This window comes from Crinia signifera, chromosome 1, assembly GCF_055691185.1.
Source record: "Crinia signifera chromosome 1, ASM5569118v1, whole genome shotgun sequence".
NCBI classification, from domain to species: Eukaryota; Metazoa; Chordata; class Amphibia; order Anura; family Myobatrachidae; genus Crinia; species Crinia signifera.
In genome coordinates this window covers 428,492,847-428,518,054 of record NC_139217.1, presented here as the reverse complement: position 1 = coordinate 428,518,054, position 25,208 = coordinate 428,492,847, and the positions used below count along the sequence as shown (strand labels likewise).

The 25,208-nt window shown below is 43.7% G+C and overlaps 1 protein-coding gene across 3 annotated transcripts in view; it reads left to right on the top strand.

The window, feature by feature from the left end:
* The window catches only part of AP3B1 (adaptor related protein complex 3 subunit beta 1), a 224,582-nt gene that overhangs the window by 137,097 nt on the left and 62,277 nt on the right, over positions 1–25,208 (top strand). For all 3 annotated transcript variants that reach the window (XM_083152189.1, XM_083152198.1, XM_083152207.1), the window contains exon 22: positions 1,123–1,232. In XM_083152189.1, the coding sequence (XP_083008315.1) occupies positions 1,123–1,232 (110 nt within the window). The remainder of the gene's footprint in view (positions 1–1,122; positions 1,233–25,208) is intronic.

Genomic DNA, 25,208 nt, shown 5'->3' with positions numbered 1-25,208 from the left:
TCCCACCCAGTTCGCTCCACGGCCTTAGGGGGGTATGCAACCTTGGATCACGGCTGTCGATCCACGCCGACAGCCGTGATCCAGGCCTGTTTGCAGTCAGATTGACTGCATAACGAAGGCGGGATTCAATGTCCCACCTGCCGATGGGCGCAAAGGGGGCGTGGCCACGAAAACGGTCATGGATAGTCAATCTGAGGCCTGGATAACACCAATCCACGGCCGTTATCGGCAGAATGGGCCCGACAGCTTCTAAAGTCGGGCCCATTCTGCCGTGATCCCGCATCAGTGCTGTCGTTAATGACAGCATTGAATAGAGAGCCGCCGTCGGAAATAACGGTGGCCCATTGCATACCCCCCTTAGTGCTTAGCCTTTTATGATCTGATCTATTGCATCTATTGATCTGAGCGATATCTGTTAAAAATATAATTTTCTGTGTATGCTCAATATCATTAAAGATGCACACTCCCATGCATCGTTAATGACGATCCGACCCCCACCCCGTCGTCTATGCAGCATGCTCAATGTTGACTATATCGTCGACAAGGCATGCTGTCAGCAGGGCTAGGGGAGGCCACTGACTTCTTTACCAGTTAACGATATTGTTCAGTGTGTAGGTCACCTGGGCTTACAGCCTATATCATTAATGATATCGGCGGTAGTGCCATCCTGTAGTGTGATTGGGGCATCCGTGTGTTTATCTGACTTGCATGTTACAATAAATCCCTTATTATCACTATGTTGGATGGTTCGTACCTTAAGGAGCTGGTGTGAAGTATGGTATAGAAACCTGCATTCACCGGACTTTGTACTTGCTTACATGTCCCATTCTTTGTACAGATCATAGGTTTTCAAACTATTGTCCTCAATGCCAAGCAGTGCATGTTTTCCAGGTCTCCTCACAGAAATACAAGTAATATAATTTGTTCCACACGTGGATCTTGTATAATGTGTCTGAGTAATGTAATACACCTACGCGCCTTCCGGCTGACCTGGAAAATGGGAACCGTTTGGGAATCACTGATGTAGTTTTTATATACAAATTTTTTTCTGTAATTTAATCACATTACATTTGCATACTTACATTCGTCTGGAATGACTGTCTTTGTTTCTCTATTTTGCAGTTAATAGTTTACAATCTCCTATAGCTGTTCCCACAGCTGCAATCCTTTCTCCTAGCTTAATAGGAGATCTACACGGTTTATCCCTCTCTACCTCATCACCAGTAATAAATGTAAGTAATCCATGTTTATTCTGATCTCTCTGTATATTAGAAGGCTGAATCCAGTGAGATATATATATATATATATATATATATATATATATATATATATTAGTGTTTTGCTACCTACTGTGGGATACTCATTTTGGTTATGAGTGGCTACCTCCTTTCCCTTTGGCTTTGGGGTGCTAGTAAGTGTCCGCTCAGTGAGGTTTGAAGTAGAAAACTTATAGTAGCTTATTGGCTGGTACTTTATATCTTACGATTTTTATCTCTCTCCAAGCTTTTATAAATAACCCCTTTAAGCTGGGAGCGCACTAAGCGATTCCCGCAGCCTATATCATCAACAAGGCTATATCTGAGGTGCAGTGGGGGAACTATATTAACTGTACATACTGGCCGACATCGTTCACGGTATTGGTCAATGGTTTCACTCACGCTCCCTCCCCCCTTGCCCTGTATATGCAGTCGCTGCCGACATGAACATATAACAGGGGTGTAAGGGGTCATTAAGTACCTGCAACCATGTCATTCGTTAATGACATTGACTGTACACACTAGACAATATATATTTATACTTCTACCCATAATTGCTATGTGGTTATGTCAGGCATGTCCCAAACTGTGGCCTTCCAGCTGTTGTGAAACTACACATCCCAGCATGCCTTGCCACACAATGGCCCTTATATTGGTTCACTCGCAAAGGCAAATTCCTTCTCAAATGGACAAAACCATGTGCACCGCAAGTGGGGCAGATTTAACTTGTGCAGAGAGAATTAGATTTGGGTGGGGTTTTACTTCAAAATGAGATCTATATTGCAGTGTAAAAATAAAGCAGTCGGTATTTTCCCTGCACAGAAACAAAATAACGCACCAAATCTAAAGTTCTCACGTGCTTCGATTAGCTTTAGATGTTCGATTCGATTTACCATTAGATTTGGCATTAAGGTGCCCATACACTAGTAAGATATATCTTCAGATCTGGCTGGTTGGAACAAAAACATGGTTATGGATGAGTGACAGTTTGTCAGTTTTCCAGCATTTCCAAGCAAATGGTCAACTGTCATTTGCTCTCATCCATAACCGTGTTTTTGTTCCAACCAGCCAGATCTGAAGATAAATCTGCGTGTGTATGGCCACCTTAAGATCTTTCTATTCAATTTAGCATTAGAGCTGTACTTTTGCATCAATATCGATTTCTATATTGAATTCGATTTACATTGAAGGCACAGTGTACACATTCGATTTACTGGATCGAATTCGATATTTCTTGCCTGCACAGTCTATTTTCTTTTCGATATAGAGAAAACGGAAGCACAGATCGAAAGCATCTTAAAAAAACATTCGATTTCTATTCGATTTTGCTTCTATAAGCAAAAACCGAATCGAAAACAGGGACAAATGTAACCGTATGTACAGAGCTTTATTCTCCCTGCACAAGTTACATCTGCCCCACCTGCAGTGCATAGGGTTTTGTCCATTTGAGAAGGAATTTGCATTTGCGAATGAACCAGAATAAGGGCCGTTATCGCTAACAATATTGATATCGTTAATGTTATATCGCCCAGTGTGTGCCCAGATTTTTGCTGATGTGACACCATGCCTAAAATTGGTAGCACCATGTCCTTTCAGAATCTGTTCCTGCACCTCGTCCACCATGCATGTTGTATTGACTGATGTTGGACACACCAATAGGAGCCTCATTAGCGTGGTACAGCAGCAGGGATCTGTAAGCCGCTATTTGCATACTGCAAGAAATAGCTGCGGAATCAAAAATTATATCCTAACTTTTTTTTTTTTCCTTAACTTTTTTTTTTTTTCCGTCAGTGAGAGAGAAAATGAATTTAACTGTAGGGCACATGCTGAACTAACACTAAGAAATTAATTTATTACCAGGCGAAGGAGAGCTTGGAGTAAGAATAGATGAGTATATGACCCTAATATCAGAGAAATGTAGCAGCCACTTATCCTGGAATATGTCAGACAGTCTATTATTCAAATCATTCAGCTCAGTAATTGCATACAGCTTTTATAAAGCCTATCAATAAAGCCTATTTCTCCAAATTCCTAGCCGCTGCACATTATTGAAAGTATACTTTGTTCCTTTGTTTCATCCACTTGGTCCATAAATGAAGATTAATAATAGAGTATAGTATCACAATACCAGTTTTCTACGTTCCCTTGTGACCCCTGGTCCACACGAGAGACCCACACTCTGATATAAATGCACAAATTGTAGGCGCGTCTTGTAGTGATTGGGTTTATTGTAATGAAATAGATAGAAAATATGTTTGTGTGCATTTTAATTTTAATCAAATCATGCGCCAGTGAATCGGTTACTGTATTACGCAGGAAATTTGACAACTAGAGGAATGGACGGCTCTGTACTACAAAGTCAGACTTATGTCTGTGTGAGAGCTTCCTTGGTACTATGAGATTAAAACTTTTATGCAGCTATCTACAATGGCGAATATAGCGTGCCTGTATAACTATTGTGTCATTGTTGTACACCTAGTTTATCTGATGTCGGGCTTTTACATGGCTACATGATTATTGCCATTCGCATGTATTGGGGTAATTTTTGCTTAGTGGCGCAACAAGACTCGATTTTCAGACATTAATGTATACTGGCCAGTTATAGCCATATGAACGCTGAATGGTAATGGTGCATATTCCATCTACTGCTTTGCGTGTCCACCCCCCCCCCCCCCCTAAAAAAAATGCCTCTTAATTGCGACACAGTGGCTAGGATGCACATGGAGATTTTGATGATTAGTCTGAAATGACACCTGTATGTTGTATGTGCTTGAGTCTCTATACGGAGCAGAACAGATTTGTTTTTGTTTTTAAAAAAAGATGCGGCTGCTACATTGCAACACTCCTTATACAGGGCCTGATTGAGCAAGGCTCGCCAAGCAGCGGTCACCGACCATCTAATGATTTCTCTTCCCTACAGAAATAAAAGTCAGTCTGAGCTGACTTTTATTTCCTTTGGTGTCTGCCAAAGAGGGGGCTAACATCATGTGACGTCAGCTGCCCACCCCCGGCAGGCATCGGCCCACCCCCTCTCTGGAGCGAACAGCTTGGCGAGTGTGAAACACATGCTTGCGCAGAGACCCACAAACGTCGGAACGGGGCCAAATTCGGCCTTGTCCCATCTGAGTTACCCCCACAGTGCGATAAACACACATTTTTGGCAAAGAAGACGCTCATTGATACATTCTGAAGAGGGACTGTTTGGCGTGACTGCAGCAAAGACGCATGAGGACATATCTGTATCAAGGGGTCAGTGCTAAGCAATACATTTTATTTGCAAAGCACATAACAGGTAGTGTTCTGGAGAGACCGTGCGTAACATTGTGTATCTGAAATAGTACACCGTAGTCTTACCTGTATTTCCATTGTTCTGTTGCCACCGCATCACTGTACCCTGTAGACCAGCGATGCCAAACTCATGTCCCTCCAGCTGTAATCGAACTACACATCCCAGCATTCCCTGCCACAGTTTTACCAATCCATTATATAAAATCTGTGGCAGGGCATTCTGGGATGTGTAGTTCCACAACAGATGTGTGCTTATGAGTTTGACACCACCACTGTAAAGGGGCATACACACTGGGAGATATTAAGCAGATTTCTGACCAGATTGCTTAGAAATTATGTACGGATCGCTCCACGCTTATTCCCCCAACCCCCCCCCATCATATGATATTATCATCTGCTCTATACTTCTACCCATAATTACTATGTGGTTAATTCAGGTATGTCCAAACTATGGCCCTCCAGCTATTGTGAAACTACACATCCCAGCATGCCTTGCCATAGGTTTAGCATTCCCTAATAGCAAAACTGTGGCAAGGCATTATGGGACTTGTAGTTTCACAGCAGCTGCAGAGCCACAGTTTGGACATGCCTGTCTACTGTGTGGAACGTCCATTCTTGCAGCATTTCCTATTTCATTTCAGCCTGGTTTGATGCTGTGTAGTTGGCCTTGGTGTTTATTGTGGTCACCTTTATCCAAAAACATCCTGCCGCACTGTAATCATTCCAGCAATCTGTGTAAATAGGGTTACAGGAAAAGTTATCACAGGGAGAACGGTAACCGCAGACTAATTATCTGTCCAGTTATAGCGCTGTCAATAAGTGTTAGGGCCAAAATATGTTGCTCATAGCTTTGCAAGGTAAGATCTCCCGCCTCACATTTGCAGCAGCAATCAGACATGACATGGGACATATTCAATGACCCCTCTCTTTTTCCAGCGCCATCATTCATCGAAAGGAGCTGGCCCCAGCCAGACACAAGGCTCATTTCAATTTTAACAATGGTAATTAAAGGTTAATTCACTGCGTCAGGATTAACAAGGAAAATACAAATGATGGGCAAGCAGCTGCCATTATGATACAACTTTAGAACAATACAATTAGTGTGAATTTGACAAAGGAAAGAAAAGCTAATAGTAATGAGCGGCTTATTCTGTGCCTAATTGTGCTGGGGAGAGGCGCTCGGCTTTCCGCGTGCTTCAGCCGCAGCCAGGGGAGATGTTTTACTTCCTTACAGTGTCGCCGAGCATAGATATGTGCTTCTGCTTCCCACTGTTCTTATCCACGTCTGTCTGAGGAGCAATAAAAGACTGGTTTCAAGTGTTCATTCTAGAGCCCCGCACCTTTCCAAATCCATGCAGTTCCTCTATCCTGCCTGGGGTTTCACTCTCTACGGTGGTGCTACTAGCACAGTTTGGTCTGCATACAGTAACTGCTGAAATAAAAACAGTCTGTGCTAGAAACACCAGCAGAGAGTGACGAGCCTGGCAGGAAAATTTTACTGCACGGGTTTTGAAAGGCGCAGGATGCTAGAATGAACACCGGTTTCTATATGTGAGATTTATGGAAGCATCTACAGCAGAAACATTTTAACCCCTTCATGACAGAGCCAGTTTGTGCCTTCATGACAGAGCCCTTTTTTTCAAATCTGACATGTCTCACTTAAGTGGGGATAACTTTTTTTTGCTTTTACTTATCCCAGTGATTTTGAGATTGTTTTCTCGTGACACATTGTACTTCAAGTTAGTGGTAAATTTTGGTCGATACAGTCTGTGTTTTTTTGTGAAAAATACCAAAATATCGTGAAAAAATGGAAAATTTAGCAATATGCAAAATGTCACATTTTCTGCTTGTGAGACAAATAATCATACCACTCAAAATAGTTAATAACTAACAAAGACCATATGTCTACTTTATGTTGCAATCATTATTTCAACCTCCTTTTCATTTTTTTGGACACTAGGAGGCTTCAGATATGACTAGCAAATTCTCAAATTTTCAAGAAAATTTCAAACACTGATTTTTTTAGGGACCAGTTCAGTTCTGATGTGACTTTGAGGGACTTGTATGTGAGACACCCCCATAAATGATGCCATTTCAAAAACTGCACCCCTCACAGTATTCAAAACAGCATTTTGGAAGTTTGTTAACCCTTTAGGTGTTTCACAGGAATTAAAACAAAGTGTAGGTGAAATTTCAAAATTTCATTTTTTTTGCAGAGTTTCAATTTTAATACATTTTTCTAACGAATACAGTAGATTTTACTAGAGAAATGTGACTAAAAATTGATTCCCCCAATTCTTTTGTTTTCAAAAATATCCTATATGTGGCCCTAGTGTGCATGTTGACCAAACCACAGGCTTCATAATAGAAGGAGCACCTACTTGATTTTGGAGCCTCCTTTTTATGAGATTATTTTTTAGGCACCATGTAGGTTTCTAGGCACCATAAGTGCTAAAAGTTAGGAACCTCCCCCACAAGTCACCCCATTTTGCAATCTACACCCCTCAGGGAATTCATCTAGGGGTATAGTGTACATTTCAAACCCCCAGGGGTTTCACCAATTTTGGTACAACTGGGATGTGAAAATGGAAAATTACATTTTTTTACACAAACATGCAGTTCTGGCTCAAAATTTTTAATTTTCACAAGGAATGAAGGAGACAAAGCACCCCAAAATCTGTGCCCCAATTTCTCCCGAGTACGGCAATGCCTCACATGTGACCAAAAAATACCAGTTGGGCGCATGGCAGGACTCAGAAGGGAAGGAGTGATTTTTGGATTTGGCAGCACAGATTTTGGTGGAATGAATGGTGGGTGCCATGTTGCATTAGCAAGACTCCCAAAGCACCAATACAGTGGAACCCCCCCACAAGTCACCCCATTTTGCAAAGTACACCCCTCAGGGAATTCATCTAGGGGTATAGTGTACATTTCAAACCCCCAGGGGTTTCACCAATTTTGATACAACTGGGCAGTGAAAATGAAAAATTACATTTTTTTACACAAAAATGCAGTTCTGGCTCAAAATTTTTCATTTTCACAAGGAATGAAGGAGACAAAGCACCCCAAAATCTGTGCCCCCATTTCTCCAGAGTACGGCAATGCCTCACATGTGACCAAAAAATACCAGTTGGGCGCATGGCAGGACTCAGAAGGGAAGGAGTGATTTTTGGATTTGGCAGCACAGATTTTGGTGGAATGAATGGTGGGTGCCATGTTGCATTAGCAAGACTCCCAAAGCACCAATACAGTGGAACCCCCCCACAAGTCACCCCATTTTGCAAAGTACACCCCTCAGGGAATTCATCTAGGGGTATAGTGTACATTTCAAACCCCCAGGGGTTTCACCAATTTTGATACAACTGGGCAGTGAAAATGAAAAATTACATTTTTTTACACAAAAATGCAGTTCTGGCTCAAAATTTTTCATTTTCACAAGGAATGAAGGAGACAAAGCACCCCAAAATCTGTGCCCCCATTTCTCCCGAGTACGGCAATGCCTCACATGTGACCAAAAAATACCAGTTGGGCGCATGGCAGGACTCAGAATGGAAGGAGTGATTTTTGGATTTGGCAGCACAGATTTTGGTGGAATGAATGGTGGGTGCCATGTTGCATTAGCAAGACTCCCAAAGCACCAATACAGTGGAACCCCCCCACAAGTCACCCCATTTTGCAAAGTACACCCCTCAGGGAATTCATCTAGGGGTATAGTGTACATTTCAAACCCCCAGGGGTTTCACCAATTTTGATACAACTGGGCAGTGAAAATGAAAAATTACATTTTTTTACACAAAAATGCAGTTCTGGCTCAAAATTTTTCATTTTCACAAGGAATGAAGGAGACAAAGCACCCCAAAATCTGTGCCCCCATTTCTCCAGAGTACGGCAATGCCTCACATGTGACCAAAAAATACCAGTTGGGCGCATGGCAGGACTCAGAAGGGAAGGAGTGATTTTTGGATTTGGCAGCACAGATTTTGGTGGAATGAATGGTGGGTGCCATGTTGCATTAGCAAGACTCCCAAAGCACCAATACAGTGGAACCCCCCCACAAGTCACCCCATTTTGCAAAGTACACCCCTCAGGGAATTTATCTAGGGGTATAGTGTACATTTCAAACCCCCAGGGGTTTCACCAATTTTGATACAACTGGGCAGTGAAAATGAAAAATTACATTTTTTTACACAAAAATGCAGTTCTGGCTCAAAATTTTTCATTTTCACAAGGAATGAAGGAGACAAAGCACCCCAAAATCTGTGCCCCCATTTCTCCAGAGTACGGCAATGCCTCACATGTGACCAAAAAATACCAGTTGGGTGCATGGCAGGACTCAGAAGGGAAGGAGTGATTTTGGGATTTTGGAGCACAGATTTTGGTGGAATGAATGGTGGGTGCTATGTTGCATTACCAATACAGTGGAACCCCCCCACAAGTGACCCCATTTTGCAAACTACACCCCTCAGGGAATTCATCTAGGGGTATAGTGTACATTTCAAACCCCCAGGGGTTTCACCAATTTTGATACAACTGGGCAGTGAAAATGAAAAATTACATTTTTTTACACAAAAATGCAGTTCTGGCTCAAAATTTTTCATTTTCACAAGGAATGAAGGAGACAAAGCACCCCAAAATCTGTGCCCCCATTTCTCCAGAGTACGGCAATGCCTCACATGTGACCAAAAAATACCAGTTGGGTGCATGGCAGGACTCAGAAGGGAAGGAGTGATTTTTGGATTTTGCAGCTCAGATTCTGGTGGAATGTGGTGGGTGCTATGTGGCATTAGCAAGACCCCCGAAGCACGGTGAAATGATGAACCTAATAATCCATAGATGTGTGGTATATTTTGAAACACTCCTTTATACATAGGCCGGGTTTGTCGGGGCAAGTTTCACAGTGGAAAATAGTTTCCTTTCTTATTCCCTTTTTATAGCAAACTTTGCACCTTTTTTGTGTCCTGCCCTTTCTTGCAGTGGAGGGGATTTCGTTGGGAAAATGCTGCCCTGGTACAATACGGGGGCCAGTACTAGAAGTACTGGGGCCCTCTGCCTGCTGGTTCCCAAATATTAGGCCCTTTATGACTTCCTCTTGAAAGTGCATAAATGTCCCCCTCTGGCCGGTAGAACGGAATAGCACGTAAGCGTTATACAGTGCCATCTGGATGATATACACGGCCAGCTTCTTGTACCAGATATTTGTTTTCCGCAGGGCACTGTATGGCTTCAGTACCTGATCTGAAAGATCCACTCCGCCCATGTACTTATTGTAATCTAGGATACAATTTGGTTTTGAGGTGTGGGTACTGGTACCTCGTACAGGGATGGAGGTGGTACTGTCTCCATGAATTGTTGTCAGTATAAGGACATCCCTCTTGTCCTTATATTTGACCAACAACATATTTTCGGTGCATATTCCCCTGCTTTCACCCCTTTTTATTACTTGGGCAATGTGCGTTTTTGGGAGGCCTCTTTGGTTCTTACGCACAGTACCGCAAGCTGCTGTACCTCTTGAACCAAGGGCCTTAAACAGGGGGATGCTGGTGTAAAAGTTATCCACATAGAGGTGATAACCCTTATCCAGGAAGGGGTGCATTAAATCCCAGACAATTTTTCCACTAACACCTACGAGGGAGGGGGGGCATTCTGGCGGTTCAATTCTTGAATCCTTCCCTTCATATACCCTAAACTTGTGGGTGTACCCTGTGGTGCTTTCACACAGCTTATACATTTTTATGCCATACCTTGCCCTCTTACTGGGAAGGTACTGGCGGAATTTAACCCTTCCTTTAAAATGTATAAGGGACTCGTCGATGCTAATACATTTATCAGGGATGTATAGCTCTGCAAATTTGGCACTGAAATGATCAATGACCGGCCTGACTTTGAATAGCCTGTCAAAGGTGGGATCATCTCTGGGTGGGCACTGTGCATTATCGGTGTAATGTATAAATTTATGGATTGCCTCAAAACGAGTCCGAGTCATGGCCATACGGTAAAATGGGGTGCTGTACAGAACATCTGTACTCCAATATTGCCTAATTTGTGGCTTTTTTACTATGCCCATATGAAACACCAGACCCCAAAACGTCATCATCTCTACTGCATCTACAGGGGTCCACCTAGCAAATGATGACGTGGGGTTTTGAGCAATAAACTGCTGGGCATATAAATTAGTTTGGTCCACCATTAAATTTATAAAATCATCAGAGAAAAATAATTTGAAAAAGTCAATTTCTCTGAGACCTGTGGAATCAAATTGGATTCCTGGCATGGCCAAAAACTCAGGAACCTGGGGCTCAAAATTGTCTGGTGGTGGGGTCCATACGAGATCAATTATTGGGGGGGGGGTCTCAGCTGCTCTACGGGGGCGTCTTTGAGGGGGTCCCTCATCACCAGAGGAGGAAGAGGAGCTTAAGACGAATCCTTCAAATTCCCCGCTTGCCTCACTGGCTGTGTCAGAATCAGAAGCAAGCATGGCATATGCCTCCTCCACTGAATACATTCTTCTGGATGACTGGGATGACATTTGGGATGACATTTTTATTTTTGTGTTACTGGTAGTGAAATGTTTCAACACGTGTATAGTGTAGGGGGGGGTACAAACTTTATTTCAACCCGGGGGGTATGTAGTGTGTAGTGTGTATGTAGTGCAGAAAAAAAAAATACTTTATACAAAAAAAAAAAATTGGTTAAAAAAAAAAATTGAAGGGGTTAAAAAAACAAAAAAAAAGGTCCTGCGCCAAAAATTGAGCACAGATGTCGGTCAGTAACGTCCGTCACTGAACAGCGCTCAAAGGCAACAGGAATTTGATAAAAAAAAAAAAAAAAATAGATCAACCCTGTGACGAAAAAGCTGATCAGTGGTGTACGTCACTGATCAGCGCACAGTGGCCACAGGACACCCACAAAATCACAATGTGTGTAAAAAAAAAATTAAAAAAAGACCACACAGCACCCACAAAAAAAAAAAAAGGTGATCAGTGATGCGACACTGATTACCAGTGAGGGGCAGCAGGTGCACAACCTTTGGTGCAACTGGCAGCAACTGACAGGTATATATAAAAAAAAAAAACCTCTGCGCCCCCAAAAAGTTGCTGATCACCTCAGATATAGTGATCAGCACAAAAGGCGGGGGTAGCAGACACAAAATATACACTCTCTGTCACTATCTCTCTCTATCTCTCACTATCTATCACTATCTATCACTATCTATCACTATCTATCACACTGCAGCAGCAGCACTGACAGTTATATGTATAAAAAAAACCTGCACCCCCAAAAAGGGGGGGTAGCAGACACAAAATATACACTCTCTATCACTCTCTGTCACTATCTCTCTCTATCTCTCTATCTCTCACTATCTATCACTATCTATCACTATGACGCTGCAGCAGCAGCACTGACAGTTATATATATATATAAAAAAAAAACTGCACCCCCAAAAAGGGGGGGTAGCAGACACAAATCTCTCTATCTCTCACTATCTATCACTATCTCTCACTATCTCTCACTATCTCTCACTATCTATCACTATCTATCACTATGACACTGCAGCAGCAGCAGTGACAGTTATTTATAGCAGACACAAAATATAGCTCTCTCTGTCACTATCTCTCTATCTCTCTCTCTCTATCTCTCTATCACACTGCAGCAGCAGCAGGAAGTCTCAGGAAGTCAGATCCAGGAAGCGTCCAGCACGCTACAAGCAGTGATCAAGTGATCAGGTAAGGTATTTGCAAGGATCAGGTAAGTATTAGCAAGGATCAGGTCAGTATCACGGCAGATAGGCACGGTGACCGCTCTGCACGCTACTCCAGACCGGAATGGCGTCTGCAGCGCAGTCACCGTTAGTTTAAATGTCGCGCCTTGGCTGTGATTGGTCCGTGGGACCCACGGACCAATCACAGCCTTGGGGGCAGGTGGGGTGAGGGTGGGGTGAGGTGTCATCGTCACCGATGACCCCCTCATGCCCCCTGACGCCCGGCGGTGATTGACACCTGTGTTACCAAGCGTCTGATTCGCTGGTAACACAGAAAAACGCTGTGAATGGCTGTTCACACTGAACAGCCAATCACAGCGATCGCCGACGGGGGGGCGGCATCGCAGCCCCCCCTGGGCATGCAGGGACATGTCTGCTGTCAGGGACAGCAGACATCGTCCCCCTGTCACTGCGTCTCGAGACGCAGTGACAGTTTAAAGTCATGACGTATATATACGTCATGTGTCGGGAAGTACTTCCCGGCCATGACGTATATATACGTCAAATGTCGTGAAGGGGTTAAGCTGGGTACACAACTATGCAATTACTATATCGGGTTGATCACCCAATATCGTCTGATTGGCCTGATAATTGCATAGGTGTATATGCAGGAGTGTCACCGGATAAACTGCTTTAAACGCTCTTTCACTGGTCAGATTGGGAGGTCACATCTTATGAGCTGCTCAACCTTTCGATTTGATTAAAGAAAGCACATACTGAGGTACAAATGTGTACAGGGAGAAAGGCTGATTGTTATTCTCACTTGTGCTGCGCAGAAATCTTAGCACTACAGTACATCTGGTTACCAGGCTTTCTCCACACCACAGAAACACTATATGCGTGTAGTGTGAGGCCAGTGCGCTTCCGCTTAGGTGTCCGATACAGGATGTAAGACCTGCACAAGTAGTCGCACTGTTGCTGTATGCATCTGCTGCAATCACTGCGATAACATATATTACAGAGGTCGCATTTAGAATTGTCATGTGGAACATTTTCTCTTTCTACATTCTTTTGAATGGTGCCAAGTTTCTTTTACAAAGGTCATTCCCAATCTAAATGGTGTTGGAAGATGACTGATGGCAACTTGTATGTGTAGTCCTATTCCTAATGTTAACATGACATGGGCTGGCTGCTTGGCGGTAGTGGGCAGGACAAGCATGTTCCACGGGGCGGGACAAGCTGTGTGTGACCAGTTTCTGTGCCTTTAAACATTGTGCTGCAATATGAACCATTTGTTTCTGTGCTGGTGGCATTAAATAGCACTAGGCACTTTACCTGTGGGAACAGATAATGGGGCACATACCATGACTCATTGAATATGCCCCAGGCTGTTGGGCCCCCTACATTATTCTTGTGACCATGACGGGTATAGTTTGCTCTTGATATTGATCCCTGTACATTTGTAGGCAGCCCACTTTGACCATGTTATGAAATGTGACTGGTGTCCATGTGCTAGAGAACTTCTTATAGTCATTATTGGAGATAAGGCTGTAAAGACCCGAGATCGAGACCAAAGCCACAGAGAATATTTGTTTTGGCATTACAGAGCCCCATTGTAAAAATGTAAAATAAAGGCAGATTTGACCCTTAACTTGTATGAAATAAATAGTTTTTGTTGTCTCATAGAGTAAGAAAAGGAACATGACCAGATCAAAGTATAGCAGTACAAGTGTCACGTTAGGGCAAATCAGAAAGGGTTTTGCAGGAATGTAGCTCACACTGTGAAGATCCCCAAAGCTGTAACCCACGGACTATAGAGTGCTATCCAGGGGTCATTCCATACATCCCACTGAAAACAGCCCCTGATGTCTGTTCCATACAGGCACACAGATATACGCACATGCATGACTTTCAGTATAGGCAGTTCCATTTTTGCTTATCTGGAGTTCTGTAAAATAAAGCAGTGGGCCAAATAAACATAGCAGGAGACACAGATGTGTCCTCGTACACTATTGCTGCGGTTGTGTCAAACAGCTCCTCTCAGCACACCAGGTCTACTAGTGCTGAGCATCTTTTTTACCCGAATATGCATCTTAGTCGCTATGAAATGTGACTAGGATTCACCATGGACTGTGCTGATTAATTTGTTATGTGACTTTTGTATATATGTGTGCAACTGTGTCTAATTATGTGTATGAAGTGTACAATGCAGTGACTATGGCTTTTTCCATGCCATGTTCTGTTGTGCTTTGTATACAGACTCAGTCGCACACAGATATACTGTATTAGTGGTGCCTATACGAGTAATCCATGCCATCTCCTTTAGTGTTCCCTCTAAGCTTGTTTTGCAGTGTGCCGTACCCTGCCCTTTTCTAAAACCTCAAAATGCACCCTGCCCTTTTTGTGTGTATCACTGTGCGCCCTTACGCTGCCCTCACAGCGTTGAAATGCCTTTAAAAACTTTTATGTGTAATGGGTATTGCGGTGTATGCCATCATGTGTAATGGGCATTATGGGCTGTGGTATAATGTGTAAGAGGCTTTAGAGTGTGTGCCATAATGTGCAGAATATGACCATGTTTAATGAGCGGAATCCAGTGTGCAATTTTTATATGGTTTTTTTTTTTCCTTTTCTAATATTAAGTGTGCCCACCCGATTGAAAAATAAAATGCCCTGTCTGGTGGTTCACACCATGCCCTGAAAAAAACCCATGGTGAACACTATCCTGATACATCATGCGATGAAGATGCTTTTATGGGCGAAGCAGATGTCTGGCGCTAATTGAGATGAATGGAACTTGGCAGCTCACTTTTGCGCCACTTGGCTTATTGAGCCTTTACATAGCTGTAATGGTCTCATTATTATTGTACTAATTGTGATGCAAGATCACTTTTTGTGCAGTTAATTTGTTATAGTACAAAACATTATAATATAGTAACATTTTATCATATGAACGTCACTGATTCAGATCTCTGCAAACACGTACTGTATCTTCCCACGAGATGCAGTTGAAATCCCGGTGGTCAAAATCCCGACGCCGGAATCCCGACCGCTGCAATCCCAGCACTTTGTCCCTCTGTGGGTCTCCGCGACACCCATAAGCCCCGTACACACGGGGGGATATATCGCCGAGCAATATATCGCTCAGTGTCCCGTTTGCATTAGTGACCAGAGATGGTCGCTGATGAAAAAGAAACTGCCGGGGGGGGGAGCCCGGCAGTGGTAATCAGCTGGTCGCAGGAGCATGTTCCTGTGACCAGCGATCACTACGGGGGAGAAAACGGGAGCATATATCGCCAGTGCACACTCCCATCGTGGGCAATATGGTCGCTCAGCGACCATATTGCCCGCGATATTAGACAAAATCGCCCCCGTGTGTACACAGCCATAGAGGGAGAATAAATTAGTCTGCCAAGCGTAGCGATGCACCGGACCCGCAAGGGGGGCAATCCACGTACCCCCCTTGTCGGTATTCCGGCATCGGGATTTTGACTGCCGGGATTCAGACCGCCGGGATTTCGTATCAATCCCCTTCCCACCTAGTATAAGAATTATTGTAGTCATGGAAACTGTTTATTCTCTCGACAAAACTCTGTTCTGTTTTGGAGGGGATGGACAGTCTTTTCCTTCTAGGACAACATGGATATTTACATGATGCCGCATATTGTGTTCTAGAAGTAGCATTCTCTTCCATGACACCGCTTCAGACAATATTTTGACATCAGAAGCACCAACAAATAGCATTTAGGCCCCTTTCGGTGCGGGCAGGTGATAATGTTTCATTCATAATTAGCCGATAGGGAATCCAGAGACATTTCAGGGAAATTGAACTGTCAGTGGGTAGAAACAAGCATTTGACCTCATCACATTGAGTGGGGCCCGTCATAATTTGTTCATTTGGTCCCGATCAGCCCAGCCTCATCTCTCATACGGCACCTTGCTGACCTTCCCTCTCCAATTCCGCTCAGTTCAGCTTTAATTATGACTCAGCAGACCCGAAGAAATATTGCAGCCTGCTCTCAAAAACCCTGAACTGCCACTCACCAAAAGATTGTTTTTTAACCGGTAATAAATGCCCGGAGGAAGTGTTGCAGTGTGTCCGGCACAAGAGCTGCAGATTGTATTGCAGATATAGATGTGTGTGTGTGTGTATATATTTTTTTTTTCTTCCCTCTCAAGTGTGTCACGGGTTAGATGGCGAAATGCTCCTGTCAGTGGTTTCCCTGCCTTGTGGGAAAGGGAAGACTCCTGTGTTCTGTGTGATGTGCACATGAGCAAATGGATTAAGAAATCAAAGCAAAGAGGTCATCTCACAGAAGGTCAAAATACGACTTAGCTGTCAAGTCTTATTGTCAACTGCTTTGTAGGGATTTGATTTGAAGGAATCACTTTGTATTTAGAGGCTATGTAATGGCTGATTTGTCTTGCCTCTCCAGAAGTGCATTGGTTGTGTGATATAAGGGAGAATCTTGTTATTAGCTGGGTGTGTTTAAACAAATAAGCATATTTCTTTTATATGGAAATAGAAGAACAGTTTATTATATCACACTTTGGTGAGTTTAGGTGAAATTGGAGATATATGATGGAAGCGTACCTAAACTCACACTCGGTGGCGGAGTGAAACGCTTAGCTGGGTTTCTGCCTTTTCAGAGTGAGGATATTTTTATTTGAATATGGATATCAGAAGGGAATCAAGTATGGCCTACCTCACAGCGTGAGTGGGCACTCAGTTCACATCTATTGGCAGGACTTTCCACAGGCTTTTAGCTGCCAGGTTAAATGCTCCAAGCTATTCATTAATATCCTTTATAGGGTAGGTTCTGTAAGTTATAGATTCCAGATTAAGGGGTCAATTTACTAAGGTCTGCCGTAAATGGCTGATGCTGGTCCGAACGGGAACGGCCATGATCGGACCAATACGACCAGAGAAAACGGCCAATTTACAAACCTCCAATATTCTCACGATTCCTTATGTCATAGACATTCGTATTTGGCTGCCATGGATCAGTCAGAACAGTGCAATGCTGCCCTGTGTAAAAGATAGGATGAATAAATAACTTATAAAGGGTATGGATCTTTGGATAGACCACAACTATGTCGACAAGCATTAGGTCGACAAGCAGGAAGGTCGACATGCAGGAAGGTTGACATGGTCATTAAAGTGACAAGCATTAGGTTGACATGGGGGTTTTCACTTTTTTTTTGTCTCAAATGTCAACACAGTCAACATGGACACTGAAAAATAGCACTGCGTCCCCTAGCATCGCTCGCTGCACTTGCCACGCTACGGCACGGTGCCTTGCTATGCTCAGCACACTATTTTATTCTCCCACCTCACCCTACTGGGATGGTAGGGCATGAATTACCGCCTGTCAGCACATTTTGGCTCAAAAGTAAGGGGGGAAATCCCATGTCGACCTTTTGACTGTTGACCTAATGCTTATCGACCTAATGGCCCTATCGACCTTCCTGCATGTTAATCTAGTGGTGCTGACCTAATGCTTGTAGACCTAGTGGCTGTATTCCCTTAACCCCTTCCCGACGAGGCCTTTTTTGTTAATTTTTTTTTTTTTCCTCGTGTTCAAATAAGCGTAACTTTTTTAATTTTCCGGCTATATAGACACATGAGGGCTTTTTTTTTGCGGGACAAGTTGTACTTTTTAATGGTACCATTTACTATACCGTATACTATTCTGGGGAATCAGGAAATAATTCAATGTGGGGTAAAAAAGAAAAAAAACGCAATTCCACAATTTTGCGCTGGTTACGTTTTTTTTGGAGTTCATAGTTCGTTTAAAATGATGGGTTATCTTTATTCTATGGGTCGTTACGATTCCGGTGATACCAAACTTATATAGTTTTCGTTACGGTTTACCACTAAAAAAAAAAAATAGAAAATTTTACGGTTTTTCTAATTTGCGTCGCGTCGCCATGTTCTGCGGCTTATTACTTTTTTATTTTTCCACCTACGGACCTGGGTGAGGGCTCATTTTTTGCGGGCTGAAGTGTACTTTTTAATTAATACCATTATGGGATATGGGCGACTTTCTGATCTCTTTTAGTTATTTTTTTTTTGGGTAGGCGATGCGACCAAAAAACGTAGTTTTGGCGTTGGGAATTATTTTCCGTTTACGCCTTTAACCGTGCGGGATAACTAATGTTATATTTTAATAGATCGGACTTTTAGGAACGCGGCGATACCAAATATGTTTATTTTTTTTATTTTTTATTTATTTTTATTTGTGAAATGGGGAAAGGGGGGTGATTTGAACTTTTAATATTTTTTTTTTTTTTTTTTTTTTTTTACTTTTACTACAAGGCCCCCTAGTGTACTTGACCACTAGGGGGCGCGATCGCCTGTACTAGGTTCAGCCATAGAGCTCTATGGCTGAACATAGTGATTTTCAGCACTTCCTATTACATCCTGCCTCAGGCAGGATGTAATAGGAATGCTGACACGGCCAGCACAGGGGTCTACATTAGACCCCTGGCTGCCATGGCAACCGATCGGCACCCTCCGATCTCGCCGCGGGGGGCCCCGATCGGCGCCGGAGGGGGGCGCCCCCCCTCCGATCAGCTATTTAAGCACTGCGGGCGCTTTGCCCGCTGTGCTTAAAGGGTTAAACGGCCACGATCGGCGAACTCGCCGCTCGTGGCCGTGAGAGCAGGTACCTGGCTGTAATATACAGCCATTACCTGCTCTCTTTCAAGCCAGCTCACTCCGTGAGCTGGCTTGATTCCCCCGCAACCGACATATGACGTAAATGTACGTCATATGTCGGGAAGGGGTTAAAAAAACGGCATGCAGTACCCCCGCCCTGCAATTACCGGCCCTGGGTTCATTGACTGGTCCTGATTTCCAAAATACAGGGGACAAAATAGTAGAGTACGGGTACCCTGCATTTTGCAAAGCAGCATCGGGCTCAGCCAGCCAGCGGTGTCACAGCCGGGTGACAATTTTGTCACAAGCTCCTCCAGCCAAAAAATTACAGCCGTGGTCTGGTCCCTGGGGAAGTGGGTTCTCCCCAATGAAGAGCCCCCCCCCCCCCCCTCAGAGGGAACCCCACACTGGGCTGAAGCCATGGCTGTCGCCCGGTTCTCCCAGTCCTTGGGCTCCGGGCTGATTGCATGTAAAGTGTAAAAAAATAGAACCATAAACATTGGGATTTGTTGTGGAACTACAAGTGCCAGCAAGCCTCCCTCGCATGTAGGGACTTTGGGTACCACAATTACCAGCATGTGGGACATTAATGGGCCCGCTGGTTATTGTAGTTCTACAACAAAACCAATGTCCCAATAAAAAACACACACTTCTTTAGATAAAAGTTTAATACTCCGCTTTCACACCTACTTTCCTATGTCGACACGTAGATTTGGTCCACTTTTAGGGGTACTTGTAGATCGATGTAGATCGTATCCTCTTTGTTCCAAATAGGCATCCTCGGGTTAAAATCAAACAAACAGAGTAGCCGTGTGTTTACAATTGCAGCTCCTCCCCGAGACTGAGGGATTTCCGGTTATATCATTCAACGGGTGGCTTCATAGACGCCTATGTCCGATTTTGCTCAGATGAAATGTGAACAGATAATTTGTGTATTTTCCTCCAGATAGAGACCTTAATGAATCTCATAATGTGGCTTCTTATGCATAGGTATATATGTTTTATTACCTTTCCACAGGAACACTGTTCGAGCATTAAGTATGATGTAATTACATAATACAGAATTACGTACCCGAACCTTTCCTGTCCCAAAATGTGTTTCAAAGTCCCCTTTTCAGGCCTTCTTATGAAGAACTATAAATAAATAACCCATTTGTGCTATAAACCAGTAATGTAGTGATTATTATTACACTACAGTATTATATTCATCCAAGCATTGTGTTAATCTTCATTTTGAAGATGTTAATGCCGTGGATTTTTGCATGAACAAAACCTGATGAGATCACCCTCTAAAACTCCCTGACGACAATTTGCCAGCAATTAGTACAAAGTTAAAGCTTCGCCATGAGCAGTGTATCCTTGTGGCGAATGTTAGGCTGTCAGCAGGATTTTCAGGTCATTTGACATAAAGGATACAGGTACAGCCGCTCACAGTGAAGGTGACTGGGAGTTTCATCAATCACTTTGCCTTTCTTTAAGTTGATACATAATGGACCCCTTCAATCAGCTTTCTTGTTCTTTTGTCACTTCCTCAAAGCATTGTCAAGGTTGAGAATAAGATGGTTTGTTCTTTTGCCAGAGGAAATAGGAAGATCTTAATAGATTCATTCAATAAGTTAGGTTGCTTAGTTTGGGACAAGACAACATTTTATACTGAATACAGGTTGAGTATCCAATATCCAAAATGCTCCGGACCAGAAGCATTTTGGATAACGGATTATTACGTATTTCAGAATATTTTTGTAGTTCAAAGATGTGTCTTGAGGTATCCTGCATTTATGTTTGTACAAACACATGACATACAGTACTGTACACACAAATAGATTTTATTTGTGCATAAAACACAACAAAACATGACAAAGTTTGTGAATTATGTCAGGAACTGAATTTGAATGCTAAGCAATAATTTTTTTGTACATATTTAGTGTTAGTTACAGATGTCCCCAGTAGCGCCTGTTACAGATGTCCCCAGTAGCGCCTGTTAGAGATGTCCCCAGTAGCGCCTGTTAGAGATGTCCCCAGTAGCGCCTGTTAGAGATGTCCCCAGTAGCGCCTGTTAGAGATGTCCCCAGTAGCGCCTGTTAGAGATGTCCCCAGTAGCGCCTGTTAGAGATGTCCCCAGTAGCGCCTGTTAGAGATGTCCCCAGTAGCGCCTGTTAGAGATGTCCCCAGTAGCGCCTGTTAGAGATGTCCCCAGTAGCGCCTGTTAGAGATGTCCCCAGTAGCGCCTGTTAGAGATGTCCCCAGTAGCGCCTGTTAGAGATGTCCCCAGTAGCGCCTGTTAGAGATGTCCCCAGTAGCGCCTGTTAGAGATGTCCCCAGTAGCGCCTGTTAGAGATGTCCCCAGTAGCGCCTGTTAGAGATGTCCCCAGTAGCGCCTGTTAGAGATGTCCCCAGTAGCGCCTGTTAGAGATGTCCCCAGTAGCGCCTGTTAGAGATGTCCCCAGTAGCGCCTGTTAGAGATGTCCCCAGTAGCGCCTGTTAGAGATGTCCCCAGTAGCGCCTGTTACAGATGTCCCCAGTAGCGCCTGTTACAGATGTCCCCTGTAGCGCCTGTTACAGATGTCCCCTGTAGCGCCTGTTACAGATGTCCCCTGTAGCGCCTGTTACAGATGTCCCCTGTAGCGCCTGTTACAGATGTCCCCTGTAGCGCCTGTTACAGATGTCCCCTGTAGCGCCTGTTACAGATGTCCCCTGTAGCGCCTGTTACAGATGTCCCCTGTAGCGCCTGTTACAGATGTCCCCAGTAGCGCCTGTTACAGAAGTCCCGTAGCAGCGCCTGTTGCAGAAGTCCCGTAGCAGCGCCTGTTGCAGAAGTCCCGTAGCAGCGCCTGTTGCAGAAGTCCCGTAGCAGCGCCTGTTGCAGAAGTCCCGTAGCAGCGCCTGTTGCAGAAGTCCCGTAGCAGCGCCTGTTGCAGAAGTCCCGTAGCAGCGCCTGTTGCAGAAGTCCCGTAGCAGTGCCTGTTGCAGAAGTCCCGTAGCAGTGCCTGTTGCAGAAGTCCCGTAGCAGTGCCTGTTGCAGAAGTCCCGTAGCAGTGCCTGTTACAGAAGTCCCGTAGCAGTGCCTGTTACAGAAGTCCCGTAGCAGTGCCTGTTACAGAAGTCCCGTAGCAGTGCCTGTTACAGAAGTCCCGTAGCAGTGCCTGTTACAGAAGTCCCGTAGCAGTGCCTGTTACAGAAGTCCCGTAGCAGTGCCTGTTACAGAAGTCCCGTAGCAGTGCCTGTTACAGAAGTCCCGTAGCAGTGCCTGTTACAGAAGTCCCGTAGCAGTGCCTGTTACAGAAGTCCCGTAGCAGTGCCTGTTACAGAAGTCCCGTAGCAGTGCCTGTTACAGAAGTCCCGTAGCAGTGCCTGTTACAGAAGTCCCGTAGCAGTGCCTGTTACAGAAGTCCCGTAGCAGTGCCTGTTACAGAAGTCCCGTAGCAGTGCTTTTAGCAACAACAAAAAAGTAAATTCTGAAGACTATGGTTTTCGGAATAATTTTGATAACTGATATCTGGATACTCAACCTGTATTGGGAAGGTAAGCTTTCCTTAGGGGAAAAAAAATTCCTGTTAGGAAAATGGCAGCAGTACCTCATGTCAAATACACCGGGTTATTTGACATTTAGGAGTAGGAGAACAGTGGGCTCACTTGTAATAAAGCTGGCAATTTCCCAGATGCCCCATTACTCTCCCAAGCATAAATGGGTATGGCACCACTACATGATGAATGAATGTTCTGTTGTATGCTAACAACAACTAATTTTACATTGATTGAATAAAGGTTACATCTACAGCCTCACAGGGCTGCGTTTCATGCCTCGTGGTACCAAATTACACACTCCATGCTGAAAGCTATCTGTTTCACCATATTCCTTTAATGGCCATCCACTAGTGCAACATCGCTGCGACGGATCACATGAGAAGTGACACATCGCATGTCATTTAGCTGTAATTGGGGTGAGGCGCTTTTTGTCCCGTCTGCATCTCAGATCCTACGGGCTGCCATAGATATTTGTCGTAGCTGTTGCTAGGATCCTATATGATACAGTGCAAAAGGACTGCATACAATGTATCATATGTGATCCTGCCGCCGGTGAGCTGACTGGGTATCGCATGCAAAGCCTCAACCTAGTGGATGGGTGCCTTACTAGTGACACACATACATGAACTGGCCATTTGTGGTTACACTTGCTTGTTGGTATAAAGCACAGTGACATACATAAGCATGTAATGCGTCCTTATAATCTAGTCTCAATACACTACGTAGTGCTAAAAAACATATCCAAAATACGACCCTATCTCACGCAAGACACTACTAAATCTCTTATCCATGCACTCATTATATCCCGCATTGATTATTGCAATAGTCTCCTAACTGGTCTTCCCAAGAACAGACTCTCACCACTGTAATCCATTTTAAATGCTGCTGCGAGGCTGATCTTCCTTGCAAGACGCTCATCATCTGCTGATCCGCTCTGCCAGTCCCTCCATTGGTTGCCTGTAAGCTTGCAGCAGGGCCCTCCTACCTCAAAGTCTGTCTGTTGTTACCCAGTTTGTTTTATCATGGTCTACTGTCTCTATATAAAAAACTGTAAATAAATAAAATAAAAATAGTGTGAATGCCTGGCATGAGTGAGCCGCCAATTCCTGCACATCTCTGCTGTTGTCGGGCATTGTTTTGGCTGAAAATGCATCTTGATGTGGCAAGTGTATATTTTTAGATGCTGACTGAGTCTGTATATGGGGCAGAACAGAACTTGTTTTGAAAAATAGCTGCGGCTGCTACATTGTATATACAGATTCAGAGACTCTCTAGCACAAAGATATATAGAAGTATCACGTTTTAAATGACTCAGCAGTCTCCTCGTGCATCACATTGCAGTTAAGACACATATTCCGCACAAACAAGTCTGGCGCTAGAAGATTCTCACACAACCTGACATGCTAATTGGCGTGATTGCAGTAAAGATGTATGAGAACACATCTGCAAACATGCATCAGAAGGCTCCTATTTTTTTCCCAAGACTAAGTTGTCCATTTAATGATGTGACCGGGTGTGACCTCAAAGTTTCCAGCAATTACTGCCCTGCCCTCCCCTGGTGCAGCTATTTTGACTGCTTTAAAGGCTCCTGTGAGGGATTCAGTATGAAATACCAACGGTCAAAATCCCGAATGGGTCATAATTCTGACAAGGACAAAATCCCGACATTTAAAATCCCGACAGGATCAAAATACCGACATATAGAATGTACAGGTGAAAGTCTACATGACTTTCCGTCGACAGGTCGCGAGGTCGACATGGTTTTTTTTTCACTGTTTCATGACCCGAATCTCGACACAGTCGACATGGACACAGTTGGTAGTGAACCGCAGCCCCTCGCATCGCTCACAATGCTTCAGGCACCACTATTTTATTCTCCCGCCACGCCCTAGTGGATAGTAGGGCATGAAATACCGCCTGTCGGCACATCGGCTCAAAAAACAGTGAAAAAACCCATGTCGACCTTGCAACCTGTTGACGGAAAGTCATGTTGACTGTTTCACCTGTACTTTCTATATTTCTGTATTTTGACCTTGTCAGGATTTTAAATGTCGGGATTTTGTCCTTGTCAGGATTTTGTCCTTGTCGGTATTATGACCCATTCGGGATTTTGACTGCATCCCCCTGTGAGACTACGTCAATGGGAAATATTTATACATAGTAGATGCACTAAAGGGACTATATTGTGTAACTAGTAAAAATGTTTTAATTTTACTCGTGTTGTTTTACACATACCGTATATACGCTTAAAATGAATGCTATTTCTATTACTAGTCATAAGGATCATACGAACACCCTCCGCAGTGTAGTCTGTATATGTACAGTATTACTTGTTGTGTTCTAGGCAATAACGCAGTACAGGCCATGTATTTCGGCCTAGATATAGCCTGCGGCTTGTTTCATATGCGTAGCCCACTACAATATTAAATAGAATGCTAAATAAAATATCCCGGTTGTCGCTAAAGGCGGGAGCCCTGTCCAACGATTTACATTCAGCGTAGCGCCTGTTTTTCTGTTACAAGCCTTCACCTGAAACAACCATTTTTCCGTTTTTTTATTTTATTTTCTCTTTTACAAATTATAATTCATTTCTTTCCGTTCTAGAAAGTTTCACGATTTTAATCTTAATAACCTTAAAAAAGCAGACATGCTATGTCATAAAATAACTATTAGCGACTAGTTTGTATCCCATAAATCTAACTCGAGTTGATAATATGGTCCATTACCAGCTAACTGCACGGAGTATTTTTCATTTTACACTCTTCAGTTACTTTTTAGT